Source organism: Fopius arisanus, unplaced genomic scaffold, assembly GCF_000806365.1.
Source record: "Fopius arisanus strain USDA-PBARC FA_bdor unplaced genomic scaffold, ASM80636v1 scaffold00002, whole genome shotgun sequence".
NCBI lineage: Eukaryota > Metazoa > Arthropoda > Insecta > Hymenoptera > Braconidae > Fopius > Fopius arisanus.
Window position 1 is genome coordinate 2,446,681 of NW_011887741.1, and position 24,874 is coordinate 2,471,554.

The window sequence follows — 24,874 nt, forward strand, 5'->3', positions numbered from 1 at the left end:
TGAGATCCTTAATCGTAAAAAAAATTGTAGAAAAAAAATGGCAAATGTATGGCGAGCGTATGATTGAAGTAATCTATTGATCATCTCCACGGTGACAAGTTGTTGAAATGCCAGACTGAAAAAGCCCTTCTAGAATCATCGATTCACAAACTTCTAGAATATTCTCGGATTCTCCCGGTCTTTTCCGTCCAATGAGACGCGAGGGACTGGCTGCGCACGCAGACACCTGATTGGCCAGGAATATTCCAACGTCAGTCAACACAACGGAAACTTCCGAGGGGCAATCGAGCAATAGCAAGCAATCGTTTACCAGAAATCCATGCTAACTCATCCACAAAACTTCCAGTCTCTGGACATTGTCAACTATTTATTCTCTTTGAATAAACATTGTACGGTATAAATTGATAAACAATCGACGTATATCGAGTGGAGAGACATCGATTCTGATAAAATCTTGTGTGATCAGTGATTGGGGGACGTAAAAATATTGTTTGCTGGAATAATTGTTGGTGACTCGTGTTTCTGGGGCTGAGGAACAGAAATGGCTGCTATGTCCGTCATTGGAATTGACTTTGGCAACGAGAGTTGCTATGTGGCTGTTGCGAGGGCTGGTGGCATTGAAACCATTGCCAATGATTATAGTTTACGGGGTACACCGTAAGTCATTTATTTTAATTATACGAATTTCATTCAGACTAAAGCCGGCGCCGGCCTCCCAACGCCGCGACATTTTTTCGCATTTTACCCAACACTTTCATTGTTCAATAACCATTCGTAATTGTTAATTGAAGGAAACCGTTAATTATTCCATTGAATGGTTTTAGAGTCGTTGGTATTAAAATTATTGTCTTGAGAAGAGAAACTCGCGGGGCCTAACCATTGATTTCTGGAAACATCCAGACCTTGCCGCTGTCTCATGATTACCGGATTTCCTCCGGGGTGAGGGGTTTTACAGAAAAGTTTGTTTGACCTTTTTTGTAGGTCTAGGAATTCTCGATAAAAAAGACCTGATGTCTTTCTTTGTTGGTGGAGTCGTTTGCGAGATAACTCGCGGTTTAAGACACGTGGGGATGGAAAAAATTTGACGATGTGGTTTCTGTTCTGGAGAATTTACGATGAGAATTTCGGATTTTACGGAAAAATTTTATGAGACTTTTTTGTTGGTTGAGAAATTATCTACAAAAAATCGTCGAGATGTTTTTTTCTCAGGGCCATTGTTCTTGAGATAATCCCGGGTTTGGGAACACGTGGACATTGCGAAAATGTGGGGAGATGAATTGGGATTTTTTGGGAGAAGTTGATATCAGAAATTCGGGGGTTTACGGAAAAATTTTATTTAACTTTTTCGTGGAGGAGGAAATTCACAACAAAAAAGGTCATTATAAATTTCTCGTGGGAGTATTCGTTAGCGAGAAAATGTCCTGTTTCGTTCCGAGTGAAAATCGATTTTTTACGTCGTATCAGCCGATCATCTTGATAATTTGTCACCATGGCAGGTTAGATTGGACATAATGTGAGGCTTCCAGACCTTCTCGGGCAACGATAATGCGCGATTGTGGGCTGAATATTCCGATGTTGCTCCTCCAATATGATAATTCCATTTGGTTTTTCACCTTATTCGGATAAACCTGTGATTCATTGCGATCTCTTCCATCGATACACTGACCTTTTCGTTCACTCCACGTGTATAATCACCAACAACCCACCCCCACCTCCAGCAATGTAATTCCAACCGCCAAAAAAAAATCCATCGTCTTTAACATCAATCAACAAATGACTCAAATTTATGTAAAAGACCTAGACAGCCATTGTGGTTTCACAAGAAAAAGTTACTGAAACTTTTTATAGAGGAGAGAATTCTCCACGAAAAATGTCTTATCACATTTTTTTTTTAAATCAGTAGTTCTTGAGATAAATCCACATTTAACTGGAGTTTAATTTTTATTAGTGGAGAGAAGGACAACTGGGAGACGAGGGGAAATAATCGATCATAAAACCTATTTTTTTGGAATGTTTAAATATTTTGGAAAGTAAGAAAACAACAGGATAATTGAAAAATTTAATTCGCAAAAAATACTGGGATATTTTTAGACTGTCTTCAACATTTTCTGGCGAAAAAAAATGACATGAGATGATGGAATGAGTTAAAAACGCTTTTCCGCAAGTGTCTCCACGTTTTCCACCATCAAGTCAAGTATTTTTTCATGAAATTGCAGATCATGCGTTGCATTCAGCGGAAAAAATCGTATTCTGGGAGTTGCCGCCAAGAATCAGATGGTGACAAATATGAAGAACACAGTTTTTGGATTTAAGAGATTACTCGGTAGAAAGTACAATGATCCGCAGGTCCAGAAGGAGTTGCGTTCTCTGCCGTACAAAGTAACAGCACAACCAGATGGGACTATTGGCATACATGTGAGACAATTAAAATAGATAATGGATAATTCCATTCCAATTTTTCAACCAGTAACGAATGAGAAATTTCCTCGAGATTTCCAAATATTCCCTTTAGCTTTTCACGAATGAATTTATTCAAATGATTTCTCTAATTATTTCAAATTAATTAAATTTTATCTGTGAGAAATTTTAAACTCTCCAACAAATAGGAGAATGAATTTAAAGATTAAATTACATTACAATGGAGAAAATGGAATAATAAGTGGATTTTTATGAGAGAATGTAGGAAATTTATATAAATTTCAGGTACAATATCTAGGTGAAGAGCACATATTCACCCCAGAACAGATAACAGCGATGCTCTTCACTAAACTGAAAGAAATATCGGAGACAGCATTGCAGACGGCTGTCAATGACTGTGTGATTTCTGTGCCCTCGTACTTCACACAGTCTGAGCGTCTAGCTCTCTTCGATGCTGCAAGAATTGCTGGCCTAAATGTATTGCGTCTGTTCAACGAAACGGCTGCCACCGCCCTGTGCTATGGCATTTACAAACAGGATTTACCTGCACCGGAAGCACCACCGCGTAATGTAGTGTTTGTTGATTGTGGTTACGCTAGCCTTCAAGTCAGCATTGCCGCTTTTCATAAAGGAAAACTCAAGGTTCGTCCAACGATGTGATTATTACATCTCGTTAATCCGCCAAATATCGAAAATTCAGGACTTAATGGGAAAAAGTTATCAGACTTTTTTGAAGACGAGATAACTCTCTGCAAAAAATGAAAAATAATTTTTTTTCGTCAGGCCACTAATTAGGGAGATAATTAGGAAATAAATTGAATCATCGAAGAGAGAAAGAATAGGATTTGTTTTTCTGAATTCGGTTTGCGTAATTATCTCGGTAATGAGGGGATTTAGAGCTGTGGGGTGTATGTGCTTTTTTGAAGAGTGGAAAATTTCCAGGAAAAAAGTGTAATCGCGTTTTATTCCCAGACCAGTCGTTGTGGAGATAATTTGAATAGAGTGAATTTCGAGGAGATAATTGTTGATTAATTGATCCAGATGTTGGCGAGTACTGCAGATCCTAATTTAGGTGGTCGAGACATTGACACGATTCTTGCAAATCAATTCTGCAAGGATTTCCAGGCCCGCTACAAGATTGATGCCCATTCAAATGCTCGTGCCTATCTACGACTTCTCGCTGAAGTTGAGAAAATCAAGAAGCAAATGTCAGCTAATTCAACGAAACTACCTCTCAACATCGAGTGTTTTATGGAGGAGAAGGATGTTCATGGGGATATGAAACGAGAAGACATGGAGGGCATGTGCCAGCACCTCTTTAGCCGTGTCGAGGCGACGATGAAGAAGTGCCTTCGAGATTCTGGTGAGTTTTCGTAAAAAAAAGAAGGCAATAAAATAATTCCCTTGAAATTAAATAATCTTTTGAGTAATTACTGCTGTCCCCTAGTCGTCGATGTCAATTAAAATTCAATTCATTAACGTCAGGAGATAGTGAGCATAACTATATTTATTGATATAATTAGAAAATATATTTCAATTTTGTTTAAATTTTTCCAGGCCTCAAACTCGAGGAAATCCACTCAGTGGAGATTGCTGGGGGCTCCAGCAGAATTCCAGCGATCAAAAGGCTCGTGGAGGAAGTGTTTGGGAAAACAGCGTCCACAACTCTGAATCAGGACGAGGCAGTGGCACGAGGATGTGCTTTGCAGTGTGCCATGTTGAGTCCAGCTATCAGAGTTCGTGAGTTTGCTGTCACTGACATTCAGCCTTATCCAGTGAAAATTAAATTCGACCCCCCAGAGGGCGAGGATGAGTACGTAATTATTTTTCAGTGAAATCATCTCTTTGCTATTGAGTTTAATCTCTCATTTTTTTTTTCTATTCTCGTTTTAGGGAACTCGAAGTATTTTCTTACAACCATGTATTCCCATTCTCAAAGTCTCTCACTCTCAAGAGAATAAATCCAGTCTCTCTGATTGCCACTTACGCCTCTCAGCCACCAAATTATCCGACAGCACATATAGGTATATATAAAAAAATATTCACTGACTTGACATGATTTTTCAATATTTTTTCTGGGTGAAAAATCGATGGATTGTAAAGTCTGTAAAAAAGTTCTCTGACGTTTCTCCTCACAACTCATAAATTTTTCGATAATTTATTTTATAAAAAAATTATTGATGATTTCAGGCATTTGGCAAGTGAAAAATATCAAGCCCACGCCTGAGGGTGAGCCCTCGAAAGTGAAGATCAAGGTGAGACTCAACCTGAATGGGATCTTCACGGTGACATCAGCTGTTCTAGTGGAAAAACGTGAATTGACTGAACAGGAGATCGAGGAAGAGGAGAAACAACAGGCGAACAACATGGAAGCAGAGCAGGACAAGTCCGACCAGGCTGCCCAGGCTAAGGAGCCACCGGCCCAAGAGGTAATTTCATTAATTAAATAAATGCATAATACACTGTTAAAAAATGTTGACTGAATTTGCCCTCTGACTTAATTATGAAAATTTCTCAAAGTGAAAGTTCCACTGATATTTCAGTTTCATCATTTTATGGTCCATGTATTCATCATCATTATTTTTATTATTTCTCATTCATTATTAAATAATATTTTTTTCACAGGTTTTGGATTTGAAATATTTTACAGTTCCACTGATATTCCAGAGAATTTTGCCATTCGTTTTCTTTTTTTTATTATTTATTATTTCTGAGATATAGATAAAAAGTTTATGGAGTTGGAATTGCTGAGGAATTGGGAAGAGAATTTTTGGGAAAATTTGGGGTTTGTCAATTTTTCTCAATTTGGGGAGATTAATCATTTTCGTGGAAATTCAGCCATTTTTTTTTAACAGTGTAATGTCCACGCGCGTCCCCATCAAATCATCGCAGACTTGCGAGTGTTCATCAATCCAATCGAACGGTTGAATGATTTATTGAATAGTCAGAGGAATCAATTTCCTTCACTCTCCTAACTCATTAAACTCATCAATTGGGGATATCCAAGGTCCTCTTACTAGCTAGTAATTATGGAATAATAGAATCATTTAATAATTGAATCTATCAATCGATTTGCGGTGGAGCGAATTTTTTTTTACAAACTATATCATTTTTTTACACGTTGAATTTTTTAAAGTTCAAGTCATTGCGACAACCCAAAATTACAATTAAATTCCTTCTAAAAAGTTGAGATTTTTTTTTTTATTCAAATTATCATTTGAATCACAATTAAATTGCAAAATTTCTGATGCTTGAAACTCCGAATAGAGAAAGTCATTGATAAAAAAAAATGGTAAAAGTACTTGGATGTCCTTAAGGGGAGACCATAAGTTTTAAATATCAGAGATTATTGAAGTGAGGATCGATAATACGCGGAAACTAATTATTAGCGTGAAGAGATTCATTTCTCACTGATTTCCATTTCAATTAAAATATTCAAAACATCCCGCGTTTTTCCACAAATTTTTTTGAACACCGTGAAAGGATAAAAAATAATTATTTCAAATATTTTTAAAATTAAACTTTCTTCGATTTTATAATATTCGGAAACAATACATGAGTTTTTTCCTTCCAATGAAGTTTTTGGAGAATACCTCAAAATCCAAGAAAGCCATAAAAATTCTTGTAGAATCATTTTTGTAGCTCTCAGGTCGGACTACAAAAAAGGTCCATACAAAAATCTCGATAGCTCTCTTTTCTTCATAGATATCCCTCAAAAACCCAAAAATGATATCTACCATCAGTTCTCAACGAGTTTTAGCTTCAACGAACAAGAATACAAATTACTGCAGCTCCTCAGTTGAATAATAACATTTAAAACTGATAGTAGTCCTCAAGAGACTCGAGATTATTCACTCATTGAAGTCCAATCATCTGGAAAACGCGAGAGGGCAATGTAAGTCTGTTGTGATTTAGGTGCGCGTGGATAAGGGCCAACGAGACTCAGACGCTGAGGATGATGGAAGATGTTCCAAGGGCTCTGGCCCATCCTATTCCTCCAGGATTCGATCTTGGTTCAGCTCGGTACGCGACACATTTACCTTGGACCCATGGGCATACCTTGATCAACTGCCCATAAGTCATTCCTAATTACTCTTCAAGTTCATCAGTTTTTTTTTTCTGGTCGGCTTTCCTCAGTTCTTTTGAGTTGATTTCAGTTGCTATTTGTAATAAGTCCATTTAGATTCTCACTGCATTGTCACTAGTTTCTATAATTTTTTTAGTGTGGTTTTTTTTTTGTGTTGTACATTCGTGAGAGAATTTGTTGAAATTTTGAGATAATTTTCAGTCGGTGTCGTTGAGAGCTCGATGCAATTCAGTTTTTATTCTCACTTTCCTACATCTCGGCTCGAGTTAATTATATTCAGAACCGCTCCAAAAATGGGGGTACAGGGTGACGCAGTGTGTGGGCGAAATTATTTCAATGTATCTCAATATCTTTTTTGAAATATGACTCATTGGATAAATGTGTATGGGTCCAAGTAGATCGAGATGTGTCGTTCGGTTTGAAAAAATAGTTTATCGATGTAACACAGTTATCACTATTTTAGTTTTTTTCCTTTTTTTTTGAGGGATAGGTCTGTGGTTTTGTCTGTTTTTCACGAAATCCCTTTCTGTCGAAAAAATTATGGAAATCCTCAATTCCTGAGGCAGTCCAACACTTTTTTAATTAACTTAAGAATTCCACCCAATGGTATGTCTCGCTGAAAATATTTCTACTCAAAGAATAATAATGATCGACGAAAAATTTTTAACTGAATGATTTTCGCTTGAAATTGAAAAGATGAGAGAGAAAAAATCATATCAATTTATTATTAATTATTATTATTATTCGAGTAGAAAATTGATGAAAATTTTCTAGTTCTCTTAAAAATAGAAAAAAAAACGCCACAGACGTATCCCAAACGACCGGAAGTCTTGAATTCCCCATTCCCTGAGCCCCTAGACCCCCTGAAGCCCCAGATAGCTTGAAATGGAAAATATTTTCAGGGCGACGACAAGGAGGATGGAAAAGGCAAGAAGAAGACCCCAGTGCGCCTGATTGACCTTCCAATCGAGGTACTGACGTCAAATCTCCCCCAGCACGAGCTGGACATTGCCCAGGAAAAAGAATGCAAGATGGTAGCTGAAGATCGCCAGGAGAAGGAGCGAATTGACGCAAGAAATGCCCTTGAGGAGTACGTGTACGATCTGCGAGGAAAGATATCCGACAAGGATCAACTGGCGAATTACATAACCGAGGAGAACCGAGTGCGTCTCAGCAGAACCCTAGATGACACTGAGAATTGGCTGTACGAAGAGGGCGAGGAATGCAATAGACAGGTATACCAGGATCGTTTGTCCCAGTTGAAGAGTCACGGTGAGCCCATAAAAGAAATAAAAAATGAGTACGAGGGCAGACAGGCGGCCTTGAGTGACCTCGCAGCCACCCTGCAGCTGGCCAAAAAGGGATACGATCAGATAAAACATAGCAAGGATGATAAATACTGTCATGTCACTGATGAGGAGCTCAAAACACTGGGTAATGTCTTCAAGGAGAAGTGGCAGTGGCTCGAGCAGGCACACAGCACCTTCTCCTCAACTCCTCGCACCCAGATGCCTTCGATCACTCTAGCACAAGTTCGTCAGGTGAAACACACTGTCGATACAACTGTCAATCCAATTATCAATAAACCAAAGCCCAAGGTTGAGCCTCCCAAAGAGGACAAAACGGAGAAGAGTGAGGATGTCAAGAATCATGAGAATAATCAGGATATCCCGAGCAAGGATGATAACATGGATGTCGAGTAGATCCACATATTTATATCACGTTTCCATGAAACTATTATTGCGGTTAATAAATCTGTTCGACGAGTACTTACATCTTTTTTTTTTTTTTGGTGGAATCTCGTCGAGGGGTGCGATCTCCAGAGGATTTCGAAGGATTTTACAGGATGGTCTGTCATTTTTGAGGGATTCAGCCCGGTTTTCGCGGTTGTGGAAATTTTGGTAGGAAAAATTCGGGGTTTTGCTGTTTTTGAAAATTAAGGATTTTTTGGAAATTTCAATTAATATTGAGGAATTTTTCATTTTTTCTCATGGAAAATTTTAAGTTTCGAATAAGTTAATAAGTTTTATAAGTTTTTTTATGAATAAAAATTTTCAATTGGATGAAAATTCCGGCGTTTCGAGGAGTAGTAAAACGAAAAAAGAAGAATGCCAGCATTTTTTCACTTTTTCATCTTCTATTGTCTCTCATAAAACCAATAGCTTTCTAACTCTCATAAAGATTTAAAAATTTCCGAGCAGTTTTCCCTCAAATCGAGCTCAGTGTAACTTCCAAAAATTGCATTCTTTTTTATTATGGAGGGGGTAAAGAAGAAATAACTTGGGTTTGACCTCATCCCTGGGATCTACTCGGAAGAATCTGGAGGGATCAAATGGCTTGAGAATTTTATTTAATTCTAAAGAATAAAAATGAAGATAGTTTAATTGAAATATTCCTGGGGATTATGATTCTTCGAAATTTTCGTCCGTCGTTTATTCCGAGTGATAAATCTCGTGCATTTATGGTGAAATAAAATGAATTTCTCAGACTCTGATGGTTGGAAATCCGGAAGTAATTAATAAAAAATTGAGGAAAATTTTCATTGTTTTGAGAATAATTTCTCGGTGATTTTCGTTGTAATCATGTGCAGCTAATAGATAAAAACCAAGCCTGAAAACAATTGTACATATTCGACAGAGAGAATCACCAGTGTACTATGTCTTTTATTCACGTCCATAGAAAATATTTCTTCGATACACAAGACATTGAGCTTAAAATACAACACCTGATTCAATCATTCGTACAGCCATTTCCCTCATTCTGTTCACGAATATTTACATCCCAAGTAATTGTTCCTTGTACGCAAAATTTAGGGAATTGCTTAACATGATTATAATTATTTATGATGAAATAAATGAATTGCTAAGCGATTAAAAAGATAACAATGTGCACTGCTTTCTTAATTATTCATTCAAAAATTATTAAACTAATCGAGCAATAAATTAGATTAATTCAGGAGCCAAGAGTCGACGGGCTATTTTACCTCATCGCTACTCAATTAATTAATCAATTAATAAATGACACTCGTATCGATCGAATTATACGCGTGTTAATTAAGTAGATTCTCTTTGGGATACAATCGATCGAATTTCGAGTAGAAAATTCTTCGCCTCAAGAATAACGGATTATTAATTCACCATAAAGAAATCTCAATTCAGAAAAACAATAATTTTGTGATCTGATAACTAGAGAATGGGGGAATAATCTAGTCCTTCTTGGATTGCGTTTTTTCAGGTTGGAAATACGCTCTGTATATGAATGCCCCCAGGGCACCATGAAGCACCAGTACTGCAACGATCGCGGAATAAATACTGCTGGGGACAGTATTCAACCCTAGCAACCCTAAAAAACAATAACATTACTAAAAATTTCTTTGAATTATTCATACGATTATTTCCTTACCATCGAAGATGAACATTTTACTCAGGAAGAATGACAGAACCGGTAAAATAATTATGAAGAGGCAATGATACAACACTGTTTTGAATACTTGCAGCTCCGGAAGGTCCTGGGGACATTGTTAATATTATTATTGTATTATAATAATTAAATCTCAAGTGCAGGCAGAAATCGTGGGAGTATCACTACCTGTATAACCTTTCCAGTCGACATTTTTCTTGCTTTCGGTTGTATTTTGGTTTAATAAATAAATTGCTGGTCTTGGGGTTCGATTATTATTATTATTAGGGTTTGGAAAAACTCATGTGAGTCCAGTAATGAGAAAAATTATAATAATTCCTGGGGTTTAATGAAGTTTGCTAAGACGCACACAATTTTTTATGAACTTTACGTGAAAAATGACGGGTTATTTTCGGGGGAAAAATTACTCGTGACCCGCGGTAAATTGAAATTCATGTAATTGTTCACAATATAAAATTAATTATTATTTTAATCTAGCCAAGAACGAATTGTCGTTTAAAATCATTAATTGAAAGGTTAATTTGCATCGGTTAATCTTTAATAAAAATTGAAGTTTATCGTCGGATCCAAAGAGGATTGCACCCCAAGAGAGGAAGAGCGCCACACGCAATGCTGGGGTGTTCATCAAGTCGACGGGGTGAATTTTATTTTCTGCTTTTTGTTTTTTAATTGTTTAACTGAAATTTAGTCGACTGTAAAACGAGCGGAAGGGGAAAGTCACATTTTGTGCAATTTCAATGGAATAAATTATTCAATGTATTGAATATATACCACTAATGAATATATATTTTTAAATGTGCGCGTTGTCCTAGCGGTAACGTGCTCGACTGGCACGCCGCCAGCCCGGGTTCAAGCCCGGCATCATTCATTTTTTTTTTTTTTAAATAATTGCTATTTTTTTTTTGTTTTTTTATGGCTAATTAATGGAAATATTGTTTAAAAACTGAATATTTGATAATCGAGAAGATATCCAGTGAAATTGAGAAATTAACAATTTTTTAAAACAACACTTTTGCAATATATATACTCCTAATGAAATTTTATTATTGCAATAATGCGTTATCCTAGCGGTAACGTGCTCGGCTACCACGCCGACGGCCGGGGTTCAAGCCCGCCGTCGTTCACTTTTTTTTTTTTAAATAATTTCAATTTTAACTTTTGTAACTGGCTAATAAATCGAAATATTAGTTAAAAACTGAATAGCTCCTCGATTGTCATGTTCCCCTGATACTTTTACATAAATTTCGAATTTTTCACTATCAGTGAAAATTTCAGTGAAGAGCTCCTTGATTGTCATGTTCCCCTGATACTTTTACAAAAATTTCGAATTTTGCACCTTCAGTGAAAATTTCAGCGAAGAGCTCCTCGATTGTCATGTGCCCCTGATACTTTGACAAAAATTTCGAATTTTTCACCTTCAGTGAAAATTTCAGTGAATAGCTCTTCGGTTGTCATGTGCTCCTGATACTTTGACAAAAATTTCGAATTTTTCACCTTCAGTGAAAATTTCAGTGAAGAGCTCTTCGGTTGTCATGTGCTCCTGATACTTTGACAAAAATTTCGAATTTTTCACCTTCAGTGAAAATTTCAGTGAAGAGCTCCTCGATTGTCATGTTCCCCTGATACTTTTTCAAAAATTTCGAATTTTTCAATTGCAGTGAATACTTATGTAAAGAAAAAATTGGCATTATTTAAAAAAAAAAATGAATGACGGCGGGATCGAACCCGGGCCGTCGACGTGGAAGCCGAGCATGTTACCGCTAGAATAACGCGTTATTACAATAATAAAATTTCATTAGGGGTATATATATTGCAAAAGTATTGTTTTAAAAAATTGCTAATTTTTCAATTTCACTGGATATCTTCTCGATTTCCAAATATTTAGTTTTTAAACAATATTTCCATTAATTAGCCATAAAAAAACAAAAAAAATAGCAATTATTTAAAAAAAAAAAATGAATGATGCCGGGCTTGAACCCGGGCCGCCGGCGTGCCAGTCGAGCACGTTACCGCTAGGACAACGCGCTAATTTGGAAATATAAATTCATTAGTGGTATATATTCAATACATTGAATAATTTTTTTCATTTAAAATACAACAAAATGTGGCTTCCCCCTTCGTCTCGTTCTACAGTCAGCTAAATTTCAGTTAAAGCAATAAAAAACAAAAAGCATTCACCCCAGCATTGCGTGTGGTGCCCTCCCTCTCTTGGGGTGCAGTACTACGATGCCGCAGGGGTCACTACAACCCCCAGAAGTGATCCTCTACTTTAGTCAATCCTCTTTGGATATTCCCTCCATTTTCAAAGTTGCAGTCCCTCCCCCTCGTGCATCGGCGGACACACCCGAAGGCCTGCGAAGGTGCATCTCCCCCGTTCGGCGTCCAGTCGGGAGAAACAAATCGGAGAAACCGGTTGCGTGGTTCCGCGTCTCTAAAAAAATCGCAGAAAACCCCAAAGAACCCCTACAAAAACGCCAAAACAAACCACTGCCACGAGAACAATCCCCCAAATCCCAAGATCATCCCCTCCATATTGATAATTATCCCTGAAATCCCGATAACAACAATTATCCCCAGACCACCAGACGCTGAAATTCTCAAACCTGTTCAGACCCGTTCCTCAACAGAACACCATAAAACAAACGAAAACACGATATTAGAAGAAAAATCCCAGAGAACTATTCCACCAAGGAAAAATGTCAGGAATGAGTGGAACAATTCTCACTAGTAAAATAAATTCGTCATGTGTATCCTCAAATGGATATTACGGTTATGTTCCTCCAATCAGTGATTTTACCCAGAGTCCGGGTAAAATTTATCATCCACGGGGTGAAAATTCCAGTGGTGTTTGTGTTGACGTACATCGGAATCCTGGGAATGCACTGGAGGGATATCAGGATCAGGATTATTACACGGATACCGTGGGCATGGAAATGGACACTGATGAGAATTGTAGTGGTATGGGCATGTGCCGAAATAACCATTACGTGATTCCAGAGATGGTGGATGGCGGGAAGGAGAGCATGGATGGATTTGGTGCCATGGGTTTTTGCAGAAATACCAGTCGAAAACGCCATTGGACGGATCGAGTTATCGCTGGGCGTGAAGAAAATGGCAAAAGATTCAAAACAGGTAGGGGTCATGTCAAAGAAATTTTTATTTGCAACTTGCCAACCGCGGAAGGCCTTCACCCAATTAAAAAAATGAAAAAAAATATTTTAAAAATAATATAGTAAATATTTTTTCCTTTATCTTGCGAGAAAACCCTCATATAGTGTCAGAATCTGATTATATCAAATTAATTAATTACTCCAAAGTGTAATATTATTAATTTGTCGACTGGGGTGCACTGTTAAGATTTTTTTTTGAAATTTCAGCCTCGAAGTTATTTCAATTTTCAATTCTGTGAGTTATTGGCAAATTGTTGAAAATCTCAAATTTTTTCATAGGAAATTTCACGTGTAATTTTTCAACAGGTCGGAAATGTCCCCTTCTCGCTTGAAGTTATATGATTTTTATAATTCGTATAAATTTGATTCAATTCAATCGAACGTGCGACAAGCCGGTGAGGTACTACAAACGACCTTCAACTTTCAATCTTTTATTTAACTGGAAATATTGCTGTCAATAGTCAAACATTGTTCGTTTCCGGGGATTCCCCGGCTATACAATTCACTGTTTCTCTCCTAATTTGTAAATTACTGTTTCTAGAAGGATGGCTTATGGGTTTATTTTCGTAGAAACAGGGAATGGGAAAAGGGGACTGTCCGAAGGATTTAACGCGCGAATTTATATTTATTACTGCTCATACCTGAGCACCATTTAACTACCTGAAGTGGTCAAGGGAGCAAAACCACTTTCAGGGTTGTAAAACAAATCGAAGTGTTCATTACTTTAATTCCGCAACCTATAGAATATTAATAAATAAATTGAATATTTACCAATTAGTCGATTGATAGATTATCAAGTGGGATTCGGGAAAAATAAAATTTCAATTTCAAAAAAAAAAATCGAGGAGGTATTCACTGCAATTTAAAAATTCGGAATTTTCGAAAAAGTATCAGGAGAACATGAAAATCAAGGAGTTATTCGCTGAAATTTGAAAATTCGAAATTTCAAAAAAAAGATTTCATACAAAGATTGCATTTTCCGAGTTTTCAAAGCTCAATGGGTCGTCATAAAATAAAAAATACAAAACTAGAACATCAATGATTGCAACGCTTCCATTCGGAGGGAAAAGTGTTTTAAAAAAAGTAAGTAAATGAGGAGAGGGGATCGAGGTGATAACACAGCTGATTTGATTTCAGAGGCGGTGGTAACAGCCGCGTTGAGCATGATGCCAGATGCTCCCGAGAGCCTAGATCATCACAGGTGCACGATGACTCGTCATCACTATATTTAACTCACCAGAAAGTTGCTCTGACCTGGCACTCGAAATTGACGAGCGATAGCTGCAAACAGACGGCAGGTAAACCTCATAATTATCGTTTCATCACCGAAACAATAAATTATGAGAAACCAAAGGACAGATTTACCTATGGCCATGAGTACGAGACAATGCTCATGGAGACCCACGGTTGCTCTGTCTATCATCACCAGCGTCAGCTCGATTTTGATAATGGTATCATTGAGACTGAATTCTGATTGTCTCGTTCATTAGAATAAGTTTCTTTAATTACCTGCGTGCTGCAAGGCATTTATCGTTGAATATATCAATATTGTACCTTAAAATTATTTAAGGCTTGAATAATAAATATATACTTTTCTACGAAACAAATATTGCCTCATTTCGAAAATTACCTTTAACATAATTATTAAAAAATCTTTGAAATTTCAGTTTATTCCAATGATTTAAGAAACAACGTTACAAAGACTTGGAACGACAGTATTACCACGAAGAAATGAATAAAAAGTATTTTAAGGCTCACTAGCGAGAACAGGAGTAGAGAGGAGAGGAGGTACTGCTAGTGGTGGAGAAGTCTCGTGGGAATTCTGTCGAGGATGGAGCCCTCCCCCAAGGCTTCCTCATAGTTCGGATCCTCTTCAGGGAACTCTCGCTCCAGGTCTACTCCAGCCCCTTGGAGAGGGCCCACCTGGGCTACATCTATCTCCTCCCCTTCATCACTCATCACTTCGTCGAAGGAATACTAGAAAATGAAAAGAAAAGAATTTTTCAATTCAAATTTCCACTTCAAATCACTTATTTTCAGGGGATTTGTACCTGTTGCTCGTTCGAGGCTTCAGGACGCGATTGATCAGCTTCAGCCAAGTCCTCGTTGTATCCAGTGGATATTGAAGACATTGTGGGAAGAGCATTCATGTTTTCCAGCTGTAGTGGACTCTGGAGATTATATTGAGATTCATTTCATTTTCCATTTCGTTTCCATTTCATCTTTTATGTTTAATTTTATGTACTGGTTGAACGTGCTAACTACTTTGTATGTAATTGAAGATAAAAAAAATATTCGTTTGAAGATAAAAATTGAAACACAAAAATAAAATGAAATAATTCTTGAAAATTGGAAAAAAATTTTACCTCAAAATCAAAATTATCAGGGAATGGGGCAGCAATAGCTTGTGACCCCTGCACCGACGATTGCATAGGCATGAATATCTCCGGTAGGAGAGACTGGTTTTCAGCATTCGAATTCATCAAAACCGCTAATTTATCAACCCTTACTCCTGTATCAGAGTCTTCATCACTCGATTGGCAGCTCTCACTGGCCGTTTGATCCGGGACTTCGTTCTGAATGCCAATCCAAATTTTTCAATTAAGAATTCCCAAAAAAAATTTTTCGAAGAATATCTCCGAATTTACGAAAAACACCGAAAAAAATTTCCTGTAGATTTTTCTGTGTACCGCATAGATTCTGAGATATTTTAATTACCAAAGGATTGCTGGAAGTCTGCATGTCCTGGAGGGCCCGGAGGGATCTAAGGAGCCTTGGGCGCAGCCTCTGATCCTCACTGATGGCCTTGATCTCTCTGAGGATGATCACCAAGTAGTCAGGCCTCCTCTTGTTAGCAGCAACGAGTGAAACGAGAACATCTCGCATTTCTGCGTTGAGATGTCGAAGAGAATAAATGTCCTCGTTGCTTTCTGGAACTAAACGGAAGGACGAGTGGGCGTCCTCCCAGAAATTCTCCACCTGCTGCATTTGTGCAGCCTCATTCGACAGGATATTCGTCCTGGACGCTGGAATATCGCGTTCGCGATCCTGAATATTCGACTGCATCTGGAGATTCATGGAATACTGGGCATCTGAGCCAGAAAGGGATGGCAGGGAGAGATTGTCGGCTGCATGCTCTCGATTTCTCTTGTCCCGTCTTTATTTCCACGATTGAATGAAAATTAATCACCAATCATTCACAATTATAAAAAATTAGAAATCAATTTTTTTCACTGAAAACGAAATTCAAAATAGCGGCATTTTGGTAATCACCGATTCATTAAAAACTATTAATTTTAGAAGGAAATACCGAAATACCTTTTTTGTCGGGAATTTAATTAGCTACAAAATTTTTTTTTTCACTTTTCCATGTTGATTCAATGGTTTTCGAGAAAAATTAATAATAAAATTAATAATCTCTTGTATTACTTACAGGTGTGAAATATGAAGTCCACTTGTTGTTGTATTAGTCATTGTGTTAGTATTGGTAGATGCTCCTGGGATAACATCACTCAGGGTTTTAGGAGTTCCAGACAAAAGATTCTGTCTGGAGTAGCTACAATCCATGGAAATCAAAATAACACGAAAAACAATTAGTGAACGTCTCAAAAATCATGCTTTTTTATGAAATCGAATAGGGGAGAGTGTTATTGATGCATGACAACACACGTTAGAAATCGAAATCCAATTTCTCTCAGTGAAAATACGTTTACGTACCCAGGGCGGTACCTACCAATCCTTACGTTAATTAATCTTCAAGAATTCGTGTGTGACGAGTGAAATGACGAGGGATTGAGTGAAACAATGATTTAAATTCGCGATTTCATGTACGGACTGCAGACATTTTATTTTTTCGTGCTCATGAGATACATTGGATCGCCCATTAATTTATCGTTAATCATTCCAGTAACGAAATTGTGAATTCCGATAAGTGCACATTTTTTGCAGATGATTTTTTCCCAAATATCTCGGGATTGAAGAAAAATATCGCTATCTCTCTTCAATTGCGAGATATTCGCTGAAAACTGGCCTCTTAAAATGTATTCAAACACTTTCCGTTTTCCCGCGGAAAATTCCCCTCATTTCCTTTTACGATAATTCCGGGAATCCCGAGAATATTTCAAAAATTCCACGACTCAACTCAATTTAATCTCCATATTTCAATGAATTTCTTTAAATTTCTCTGTACAATCCCATAAAGAAGGGAATAAAATTAAATTTTTCTATATGATTAAATTAACTCCTACTGCCCTTTCTCATAGAATATTTCCCATCAAAAATGTTGATAGGATTGATCGAAAAAAATTCGTAACTCGTAAAAAATTCAGTAGCAAAGAGGCAAACACAAACAAGTAGATTTCGTTCCCAGATAATTCCTCCCACCATATCTCAAATCACTGAAAGATAGCCAAATTGTTGGAGGGACCTTTTTTTAGCTCTCATCCTACTCCAGAAAAAAATATTGGACAAAAATTTGGCTATCCCCCTCAGATTCATAGATCAGCTACGAAACATCGATTTTATCCTCTTGATTACTGAATTAATTTTTAAAAAATGAATGAAAAACCGAAGATCAATCCATTTTACCTTCTGAAGTTGTCCCAGTAATTGTTGGCACGATTGCCAGGTGGTACCTGATTGTTGAGCTGTTGATGATTATGATGTTGATGTGAATTGGCCGAGGCTATGATGGGAGGATGAGCTGGAGTCTGTGAAGTGGTGGGTAATGAGACTAGATTGGGAAGAGAAGAGCTCGGTGGGAGAGTAGAGTCCAGGGTATTGTCCAGATGATGAATTGATCGACTGAGATTCGAGTAGTCCTCACGATTTTCATTTACTCCAGCCTGGGGCTGTCTCAGCTGCTGCTGTAGCTGAGTTATAGCTGATCTCATCGACTGGAGCTCTCGTTGCTGGGCCCAAAGGAGCTGACAGCACTGCTGCATCGTTGTACTCATCATCTGCAGCTGTTGGGCCTGAGAGCTCATTAATAACTGTCGGTAGTACTCGGTGGAGTGACCTGGAGGCTGGGGTTGGGATACTGGAGGACCTGACAAATTCCACCAGTTCGGGCCATATCCATTCTCAATTGCCGGCACGTGCGGTCCAATGTCCAGGAGATTGTCTGTCGTTGATATTCCGTCTACACTTTGCTCGTTTGAACTTCCGACTGAAATTCAATTTATTATGCCATTTTTTAATAATTTATTTACAAATTATTAATAATTGTTGTGAGGAAAATTGATGAGAAATATGAACGGAATATCAATTGAAGTTAATGACAGATTTCAGATGCCAAAAATGACAATTTAATATAAAAAAAAGATATTGCATTAGACCCATTAGTACCAGACGAATTAATACGATAGCATAATTAATCACTGACATTGCGTCAAGTTGAGAGATAATTCTAGTGTTATTATTCGAGCGGTTAAAGACTAAAACTCATAAAGATGATGGGCTGCTGGAGTACTAGACCGAATGCTCGTGAAAAATGATGTTCGATAAGATGAAATAATAAACATGACACGCACCAATAGCACTAGGTCCAGGCCAAATATTAGCAGGCGTACTAGTGTGACTCCTGTGGGAATTAGAGCCCCTCCTGCTGCTCCATCCAGCAGCTCCAACGTCTCGATTCACACTCGACTGACTCTGATCTTTACGTACCAATTCCTCCAGCTGTCGTTTTTTGTTCTGGACCCTAGATCCCTGCGCTTCGTGACCCTGTACCATCTCCTGAGTATTGTTGTTGTTATTGTGATTATTATTGGTGTTGTTGTTCCTCTGCTTCTTATCAGTGGTGAATGGAGGAAAAGAGGAGGGAGATGTTGTGTCCGGTAGAAATACCACTGGAGCTGGAGCTTGTGGGAATGAGGAGGGATTTTTCAGACGTTGAAGTTCAGCTCTTGCTGATTGGATGAGGACTTGTTGCTCCTTCAGTTCACGAGTCACTGCCTGAAAATTATTTATTCTATTTCAATCGATTTTTCCCACATATATTTTTTGCGTGAATATTTTTTTTAGAAAAAAAAATGAGAGCTACAAAAATGGTATCTATAAAAAATTTTCCTTCTATTAAAAATGAAATGAATATCAGTAGAAGTGCCAGTAAAGAATGAATTCCATTCACACCTGAATCTGTTCCACATCCAGCTCCTTAGAATTATTAAATTTTCCCAGGCTGTCGTCAGTCTCGCTGTTTCTATCAAAAGAATTGAAAGAAGCAGCAACATCACCCTCGTCCTCATCTCCATTCTCGCAGAATCCGTTGATTCCCTCGGGCTCTTGCTCCGAATTAGAATTGAATGTATCCCTGACCCTTGTTGCTTCCTCCATGAGCCCCTTGAGATGCGCCAATTGTGCCTTGAGGACCTCGAGCTCAGCAACTTTATCCCTCTCAGCGTGTTTAGAATTCTCTGAGCTGCAGCTCGCCCTGTCAGACATCTCCACAGCCTGCAGCTCAGACACAAGAGTGTCCATCTGCTTCTTCTTACTCTGGAGTTGAGCCAATTTTCCTCTCAGTGCAACAGTCTCGGTCTCCAGGGCATCTGCATCATTTGCCAGCTGCTGCTGAGAGCGATTGCCATTGTCGTAGGGCAGAGGAATCACTGCATTTGCTTCCTCGTTCTCCTGGAGGAGCAGCAGCTGCTGGGCCTGGCGTGCCTCGTTCAACCTCTCACGAACTCTCAACTGCATTCCCACCAGGTTCGCCTGGTGCTCCTGGAGTTGAGCCAGTTTTCGCTGCGACGCTTCCATCTTCTTACGGAGTTTCGACTCCAGGGGCTCCTCTCCGTCCTCTCTGTCCATCTGGAGAATTAGTTGATTATTTCTAGATTTATTTCGTAGGTGCATCATTGAGAATTTAATTAGTGAGAAAACCAGAGACAAGTGTCAGCGACTGCATCATTACCGGCAATTAATCTGTTATTGTATGAAATCCCTCAAAAATTTTCAACCCCCAGGCAAATGATAATTAAATGACTGAATGAGAATTGTTAATGCTAAACACACCCTCTGATGAATATTAGCAACATATAAGCGTTCCTGAGAGTCAAGGATGTCCAGTAGCTCAGAGAAGCACTTGATCTGACTGGAGCCTTGGGATTGGCGGTGTTCAGGTTTCAGCTGGAATTTCATGCTATTTGTTAGTACAACATACCAGAGAGAAATGTAAGTAAGTTAGTAAGCAGTAAAATTAAAATGAAAAATGCATATTAATGATATGAAACCTCATCTGGCAGGCCACGATAATCCGCCAAGAGTTTAGCTAGTTTCGTCTCACTGTCGCACAGGTCCTCCACCATTTTAGATAATTTATCGTGTTGAGCACGTGCACGCTATTTAAATATAAATACGAGTAAAAATAGGAGCTCTACTGTGAGAATAAACTGATCCAGATGTGACTGTTTTACGTGTTGATTAATTTTAAGACTCACTGGATCGGACGATTGGTTCAACGAATCCATCATCGTCGATGTCACTCTGATGTAGTCTCGAATCTGATTCAATCGACTTTCCACCTGACGACGGTCTGGCTGAGGAGTCAAAATTCGATTCATTTAGTAAATACATTCATTTTTTTTTTATACCAATCAGGTGAGAGTTGATAAAAAAAAATCAATTAAAAATAATTTTTCTACAGCTCTTATTTCCGCTTTATTATTTTGGATTAAATATTCCATGAGTTTGCACTTATTATTATTTCTTTTTTTATATATTAGGGAAAGTATATTTTTGATTTTTTTTACCATTCTATCGACGTTCGTGGGCTTTGAATTTGGAAGATCGGGGGGTGTCTGCGCACGAGAGTCTATCGGTTGAGCCATTTCCTGCCAATAATCTTCACCGGTGTAATTATATTGTCGATGATATGATGCTGAAAAAATAAATCATCGAATGAAATGAAGTTTGGAAAAGTCACATACACTTGCTCCAAAAATTTTTTTTTCCGAGTGTTTACAACATAATCGGTCGGTACAATTAAAAAAATATAAAACTTCAATTGCAACGATTACAACACTTTCTTTCGGAACCAGAAAAAAAAATTCGTACCGATATCAGCGAGGTCTTGATACGAAGTGGATGGAACTGAAGATGTGGACCTCGTGTTGCTGTTCTTGGTGGTTCTTCCTCGCTCCCGATCACTAACTGGCTGCCAGTCAAGCTAAAAAATTAATAAAATAATTTTAAAAACCAATAAAAACGATCGATTGAAATTTGTCTTGTTCTTAAAGAAAATCTAGCGATGAAACTTTCAATTTCATCGTTTTTTTTCACAAACCAAAGAGTAAAATGGATTTGAATTCGAAATAGAGATTGATTCATTGACTCTTATATGAATTTATTATTTATATATTGAGGGAAAAATTGGATATTACGTGGGCGATAGAGTTTCAACGGAAAAGTAAAGGCACTGTCGAAGGAACACCTCAAATGAATCGACTTTAAAGTCTCTGGATATGTATTCTTAGATAGAAACTCTCCCCACTGTTTTCGTCATCTATTTATAGGAGTTTCATTCTTTGGGGACTAAATTGAAACTATGCTATTGCTATCTACCCCGAGTCATCAGGGTATTATTGCTTTTTATTGTAGTTCTGGCTGCAATAACGGATTTCAAGGACTCGATCTAAAGATTTTATCTAAATTTTTATGGATCTGATGGAAATAATGATAATAATTCAATTTTCCTCTCAATATTTTATTTATTAATCTAGAAAACAATTATTGCCACTGCCACCTGAAACTTAAGGGGATATCAGCAACTAGTCGACGAATTGTGAACGTAGTGTTTGTTGAGAGGTTAACAAAATGTTTATCAAAAAATATAAACAAAAGAAAAATTAATAGCTAAAAAAGTGAAAAAAAAACCGGGCATTAAAAAAAGGAAAAACCGTGAAAATTCAGTGTAACCTTTCGTCTTTAGTCAAATTCTTGGCAATATCGAAAAACAAAAAATGAAACAAATAAATAAAGATACCCACAAGATTGTTGGGATGTTGTTGCAGTCGTCTATTACAAACAGCCCTCGGAATTTGTCTGGAGTTGGGAATATCCCTATTCCGATCATTTCTTCGATTACTTTTTGGCAATGTACCAGTTTTCCTGGGCCCATCATTAACTCCAGGAGCCATCACGATCCTTATCACTTTATCACTTTATCACTAAAAATTCACTGGAAGTCTCTCAATCCCGTATAACAAATCCAACCGCAAAAAACAAGCGACTGAAAGCCGAAAGAAAATGACAATTTGAAAATCCGTAAGAAATCATGCCAGACTTGGGGTACGAGTAATATCTCACCGGAAATGCTGATTGATCAAGAACTATAAATAAAAAACACGCAAGGCGAGACTATTTGGAGTGTATTTGACAGGCGAGGGTGAGATAAATGCAAAATCTTGTCTTGTTCCGCAGCCATTCTTAGAAGCCTCTCGGAAACATATGGGAAACTTGAAAAATCCCCCAGACTCCAGGGATTTTACCGAGTCTAGGGGAAAATACGAGAAAATTTGTCCCGCCAAGGCCCGCGGCTACAAACGAATATTTTTACAAGATTGTTTATTTATTTGTTTTGCTTTTCAAGTTTGAAGTGACTCTACGACGTTTAATGAGTTTTCATGTGATTTTTGGAAATGCCTGCCGGTGAGTTTTCGATTTTTTTTTACTCATTTTTTACGAGATAAACTTATTTGGAGCATTTTGGAGGTTATTTTCAATCTTCCCAACGGTTTTTCGAATATTTCATTGATGTTGTTGAAATCAGTATCGGGTGACAAGCGAATTTGGTGGAGTTTTACCGGAATATCTTGGGTTCTAAGAGAGATAGCGATTTTTTTGTCACGGGCTTTTTTGTAATGCTTGATAAGATCGACGAAAAAGGTCATCATGAAAATTTCGATACGTCTCTTAGATTCGAAGATATTTCTTGAAAACCCAGCTGTTTACCGGAATCAACTCGATTTTTCTTATTGATACTAGCCAATTGTTTATTTAAATTCTAGTGGCCTTGAATGTTAAGCGTCAGCTGAGTGCGACGATAAAAAAATTCAAATTTGAGGAGCTTGAGGGCTCGGTGTTACCACATTTTCCGGAGATCTCCTGGAATGATATTAGAAAGAGACTCGTTAAGAATCATGAGAATTTTACGACCTCCTGTGCACTCAGGATCATCGAACAGGCGATTGTTGTGAGTCCAGTTAATATTTTTTACTCCTAGGAACCGGACTCCAGACTTTAATGATTACTTTGAATTTTTAGAGGCACAAGATTGACGATAAAGAGCTAAAGGATAGACTGGCTATTCTCGAAGTTATTGGTGAGTCGAAATATTCAAGATTTCGATTTATAAGAATTTATTTGATATTAAATTATTCAGAGTATTAACCCAATTTTTGTGGATGACGAGAATCATCATGGTCATGTGAAAAATTTCGCTAGCTCTCTTGTATTCCGCGATTTTGAGTCCCATGATCGCTCGACTGTAACTTTAATTATCTCCAGACGTTAGCAGACACTCCAGCAAGAAGGTTTGGTATGGTTACGAGCTCCAAGGTGTCATGAACTGCCAGAGATTGATCCCAAACAGGGAAATGCAGGAGAGAATGTCTCAAACGTTTCAAATGCTCCAAATAGACATGGCAATTAACGTCGTAACGCACCAGGGGATCACTTTTATCTCCATGTGCGAGAAGAAGAGGTCCAAGCGACTCCTCCCGGTGTACTTTGCCCTGTTCCTCAGGCACGGGTACTTCTTCTGCTCGAAAAAAGGAGTCACCAAGGAATTTTTACAGGCAATCGTCGAGGGTCTTGGCTTCGACACCAGCAAAAAACTCAAACTCATGGGGAGGGATTTGAAATCTCTTAGCAAAATGCTGGAGTTGAAGAAGCAAGGTGTAGTGCAGTTTGGAAATTTGTGCAATTCTCCGAAGTATACGGATTCTGAGCCAGTTGTCAAGTGAGTCCTGACACTCCACCAACAATTTAATTTTAATTATCCTCCCAAACACTTATATATTTAATTTGCATGTACAAACTCATCGAATATTCAAAGAGGTAATAAGAATCATAGAAAAAATGTCTAAAATAGAATTTTTTAAATATTAATATGATTAGATTGAATTGCATGCAGATTAGTGATGGGATTTTCAATTATTTTGCAGAGCTACAGGGACAGATTTCAGGCAGCATAAGCAGAGACGAGAATACATATCCCAATGTTTTGGTAACGAGCCCCCCACGATCGACGTTTTAGAAATCACTGGGACAGAGGCCCCCTGGGCTGACCGAGAAATATCCTCTCAACTTCCAAATGAAAAAATAAAAATTGCTTGGGATTTCAAGAGTCACGACGTTGCTGGAAGCCTCCTGAGACTTTACGAGAAGAGGATATTCGTCAATCCCCTTCCAAACTACGTAACAAAGCTCATGGAAACTGGCAAGAATCAACTGACAGTGAAACTTTGAGCACGCCACGTAATTTTTATTTTAAAAAATTCATTGATATTCCATAGACAATTGCGCTGTGGCGTGAGCATCAATTTTTTTTTCTCAATTGTAGGTGACAATTTGTACAGAAATGCAAACAGATTTATCATCTGTCGTATTTCGTGATATAATGTTGAATCTTTATTTAGGTTTTTATAGGACAAGTGGTATTAATAAAAATTGAAGAACTTTTCCACATAATTGTTCGTCATACGAAATTCAGATTTACATACCTGGGGTGAGGCAAAATCGACGCTCTAGGGTTTGGGAATAATAATTCGGATGTTCAGAA

General features: G+C 37.8%; 5 protein-coding genes across 9 annotated transcripts; 3 read left to right on the forward strand and 2 right to left on the reverse strand.

Moving 5' to 3' along the window:
* The first annotated feature begins 246 nt into the window (after positions 1-246).
* Positions 247-8,278, forward strand: Hsc70Cb (heat shock protein 70Cb). Of its 2 annotated transcripts, XM_011306284.1 has the most exons (9): positions 247-657; positions 2,217-2,415; positions 2,704-3,060; positions 3,460-3,781; positions 3,976-4,231; positions 4,312-4,442; positions 4,609-4,847; positions 6,334-6,441; positions 7,408-8,278. In XM_011306284.1, the coding sequence occupies exons 1-9, from the start codon at positions 542-544 to the stop codon at positions 8,206-8,208; spliced, it is 2,529 nt and encodes an 842-aa protein (XP_011304586.1). In that variant the 5' UTR covers positions 247-541; the 3' UTR covers positions 8,209-8,278. The 2 variants fall into 2 exon arrangements, with proteins under 2 accessions (XP_011304586.1, XP_011304595.1); XM_011306293.1 differs by lacking the exon at positions 6,334-6,441 and having other exon boundaries at positions 249-657.
* An 870-nt stretch (positions 8,279-9,148) lies between these two features.
* On the reverse strand, positions 9,149-10,320 carry LOC105267442 (vacuolar ATPase assembly integral membrane protein VMA21 homolog). The gene is made up of 3 exons (XM_011306305.1): positions 10,094-10,320; positions 9,908-10,013; positions 9,149-9,847 (listed from the first exon to the last, which is right to left on the reverse strand). Exons 1-3 carry the CDS (start codon positions 10,115-10,117, stop codon positions 9,711-9,713), a joined length of 267 nt encoding a protein of 88 aa, XP_011304607.1. The 5' UTR covers positions 10,118-10,320; the 3' UTR covers positions 9,149-9,710.
* Positions 10,321-12,286: 1,966 nt separating this feature from the next.
* On the forward strand, positions 12,287-14,651 carry LOC105267450 (uncharacterized). The gene is made up of 2 exons (XM_011306318.1): positions 12,287-13,057; positions 14,235-14,651. The coding sequence occupies exons 1-2, from the start codon at positions 12,622-12,624 to the stop codon at positions 14,567-14,569; spliced, it is 771 nt and encodes a 256-aa protein (XP_011304620.1). The 5' UTR covers positions 12,287-12,621; the 3' UTR covers positions 14,570-14,651.
* A 96-nt stretch (positions 14,652-14,747) lies between these two features.
* Positions 14,748-22,517, reverse strand: cmb (combover). Of its 4 annotated transcripts, XM_011306352.1 has the most exons (14): positions 22,399-22,517; positions 22,080-22,321; positions 21,148-21,259; positions 20,844-20,971; positions 20,532-20,630; positions 20,325-20,432; positions 19,228-19,902; positions 18,627-19,050; positions 17,683-18,262; positions 16,529-16,651; positions 15,814-16,252; positions 15,462-15,671; positions 15,147-15,266; positions 14,748-15,072 (listed from the first exon to the last, which is right to left on the reverse strand). In XM_011306352.1, exons 2-14 carry the CDS (start codon positions 22,227-22,229, stop codon positions 14,890-14,892), a joined length of 3,351 nt encoding a protein of 1,116 aa, XP_011304654.1. In that variant the 5' UTR covers positions 22,230-22,321; positions 22,399-22,517; the 3' UTR covers positions 14,748-14,889. The 4 variants fall into 4 exon arrangements, with proteins under 4 accessions (XP_011304654.1, XP_011304647.1, XP_011304669.1 ...); XM_011306345.1 differs by having other exon boundaries at positions 22,080-22,517; XM_011306367.1 differs by lacking the exons at positions 22,080-22,321; positions 22,399-22,517 and adding an exon at positions 21,474-21,539.
* A 78-nt stretch (positions 22,518-22,595) lies between these two features.
* On the forward strand, positions 22,596-24,848 carry LOC105267459 (uncharacterized). Its single transcript, XM_011306332.1, has 5 exons — positions 22,596-22,740; positions 23,100-23,284; positions 23,356-23,413; positions 23,599-24,052; positions 24,258-24,848. Exons 1-5 carry the CDS (start codon positions 22,731-22,733, stop codon positions 24,559-24,561), a joined length of 1,011 nt encoding a protein of 336 aa, XP_011304634.1. The 5' UTR covers positions 22,596-22,730; the 3' UTR covers positions 24,562-24,848.
* Positions 24,849-24,874: the final 26 nt, after the last annotated feature.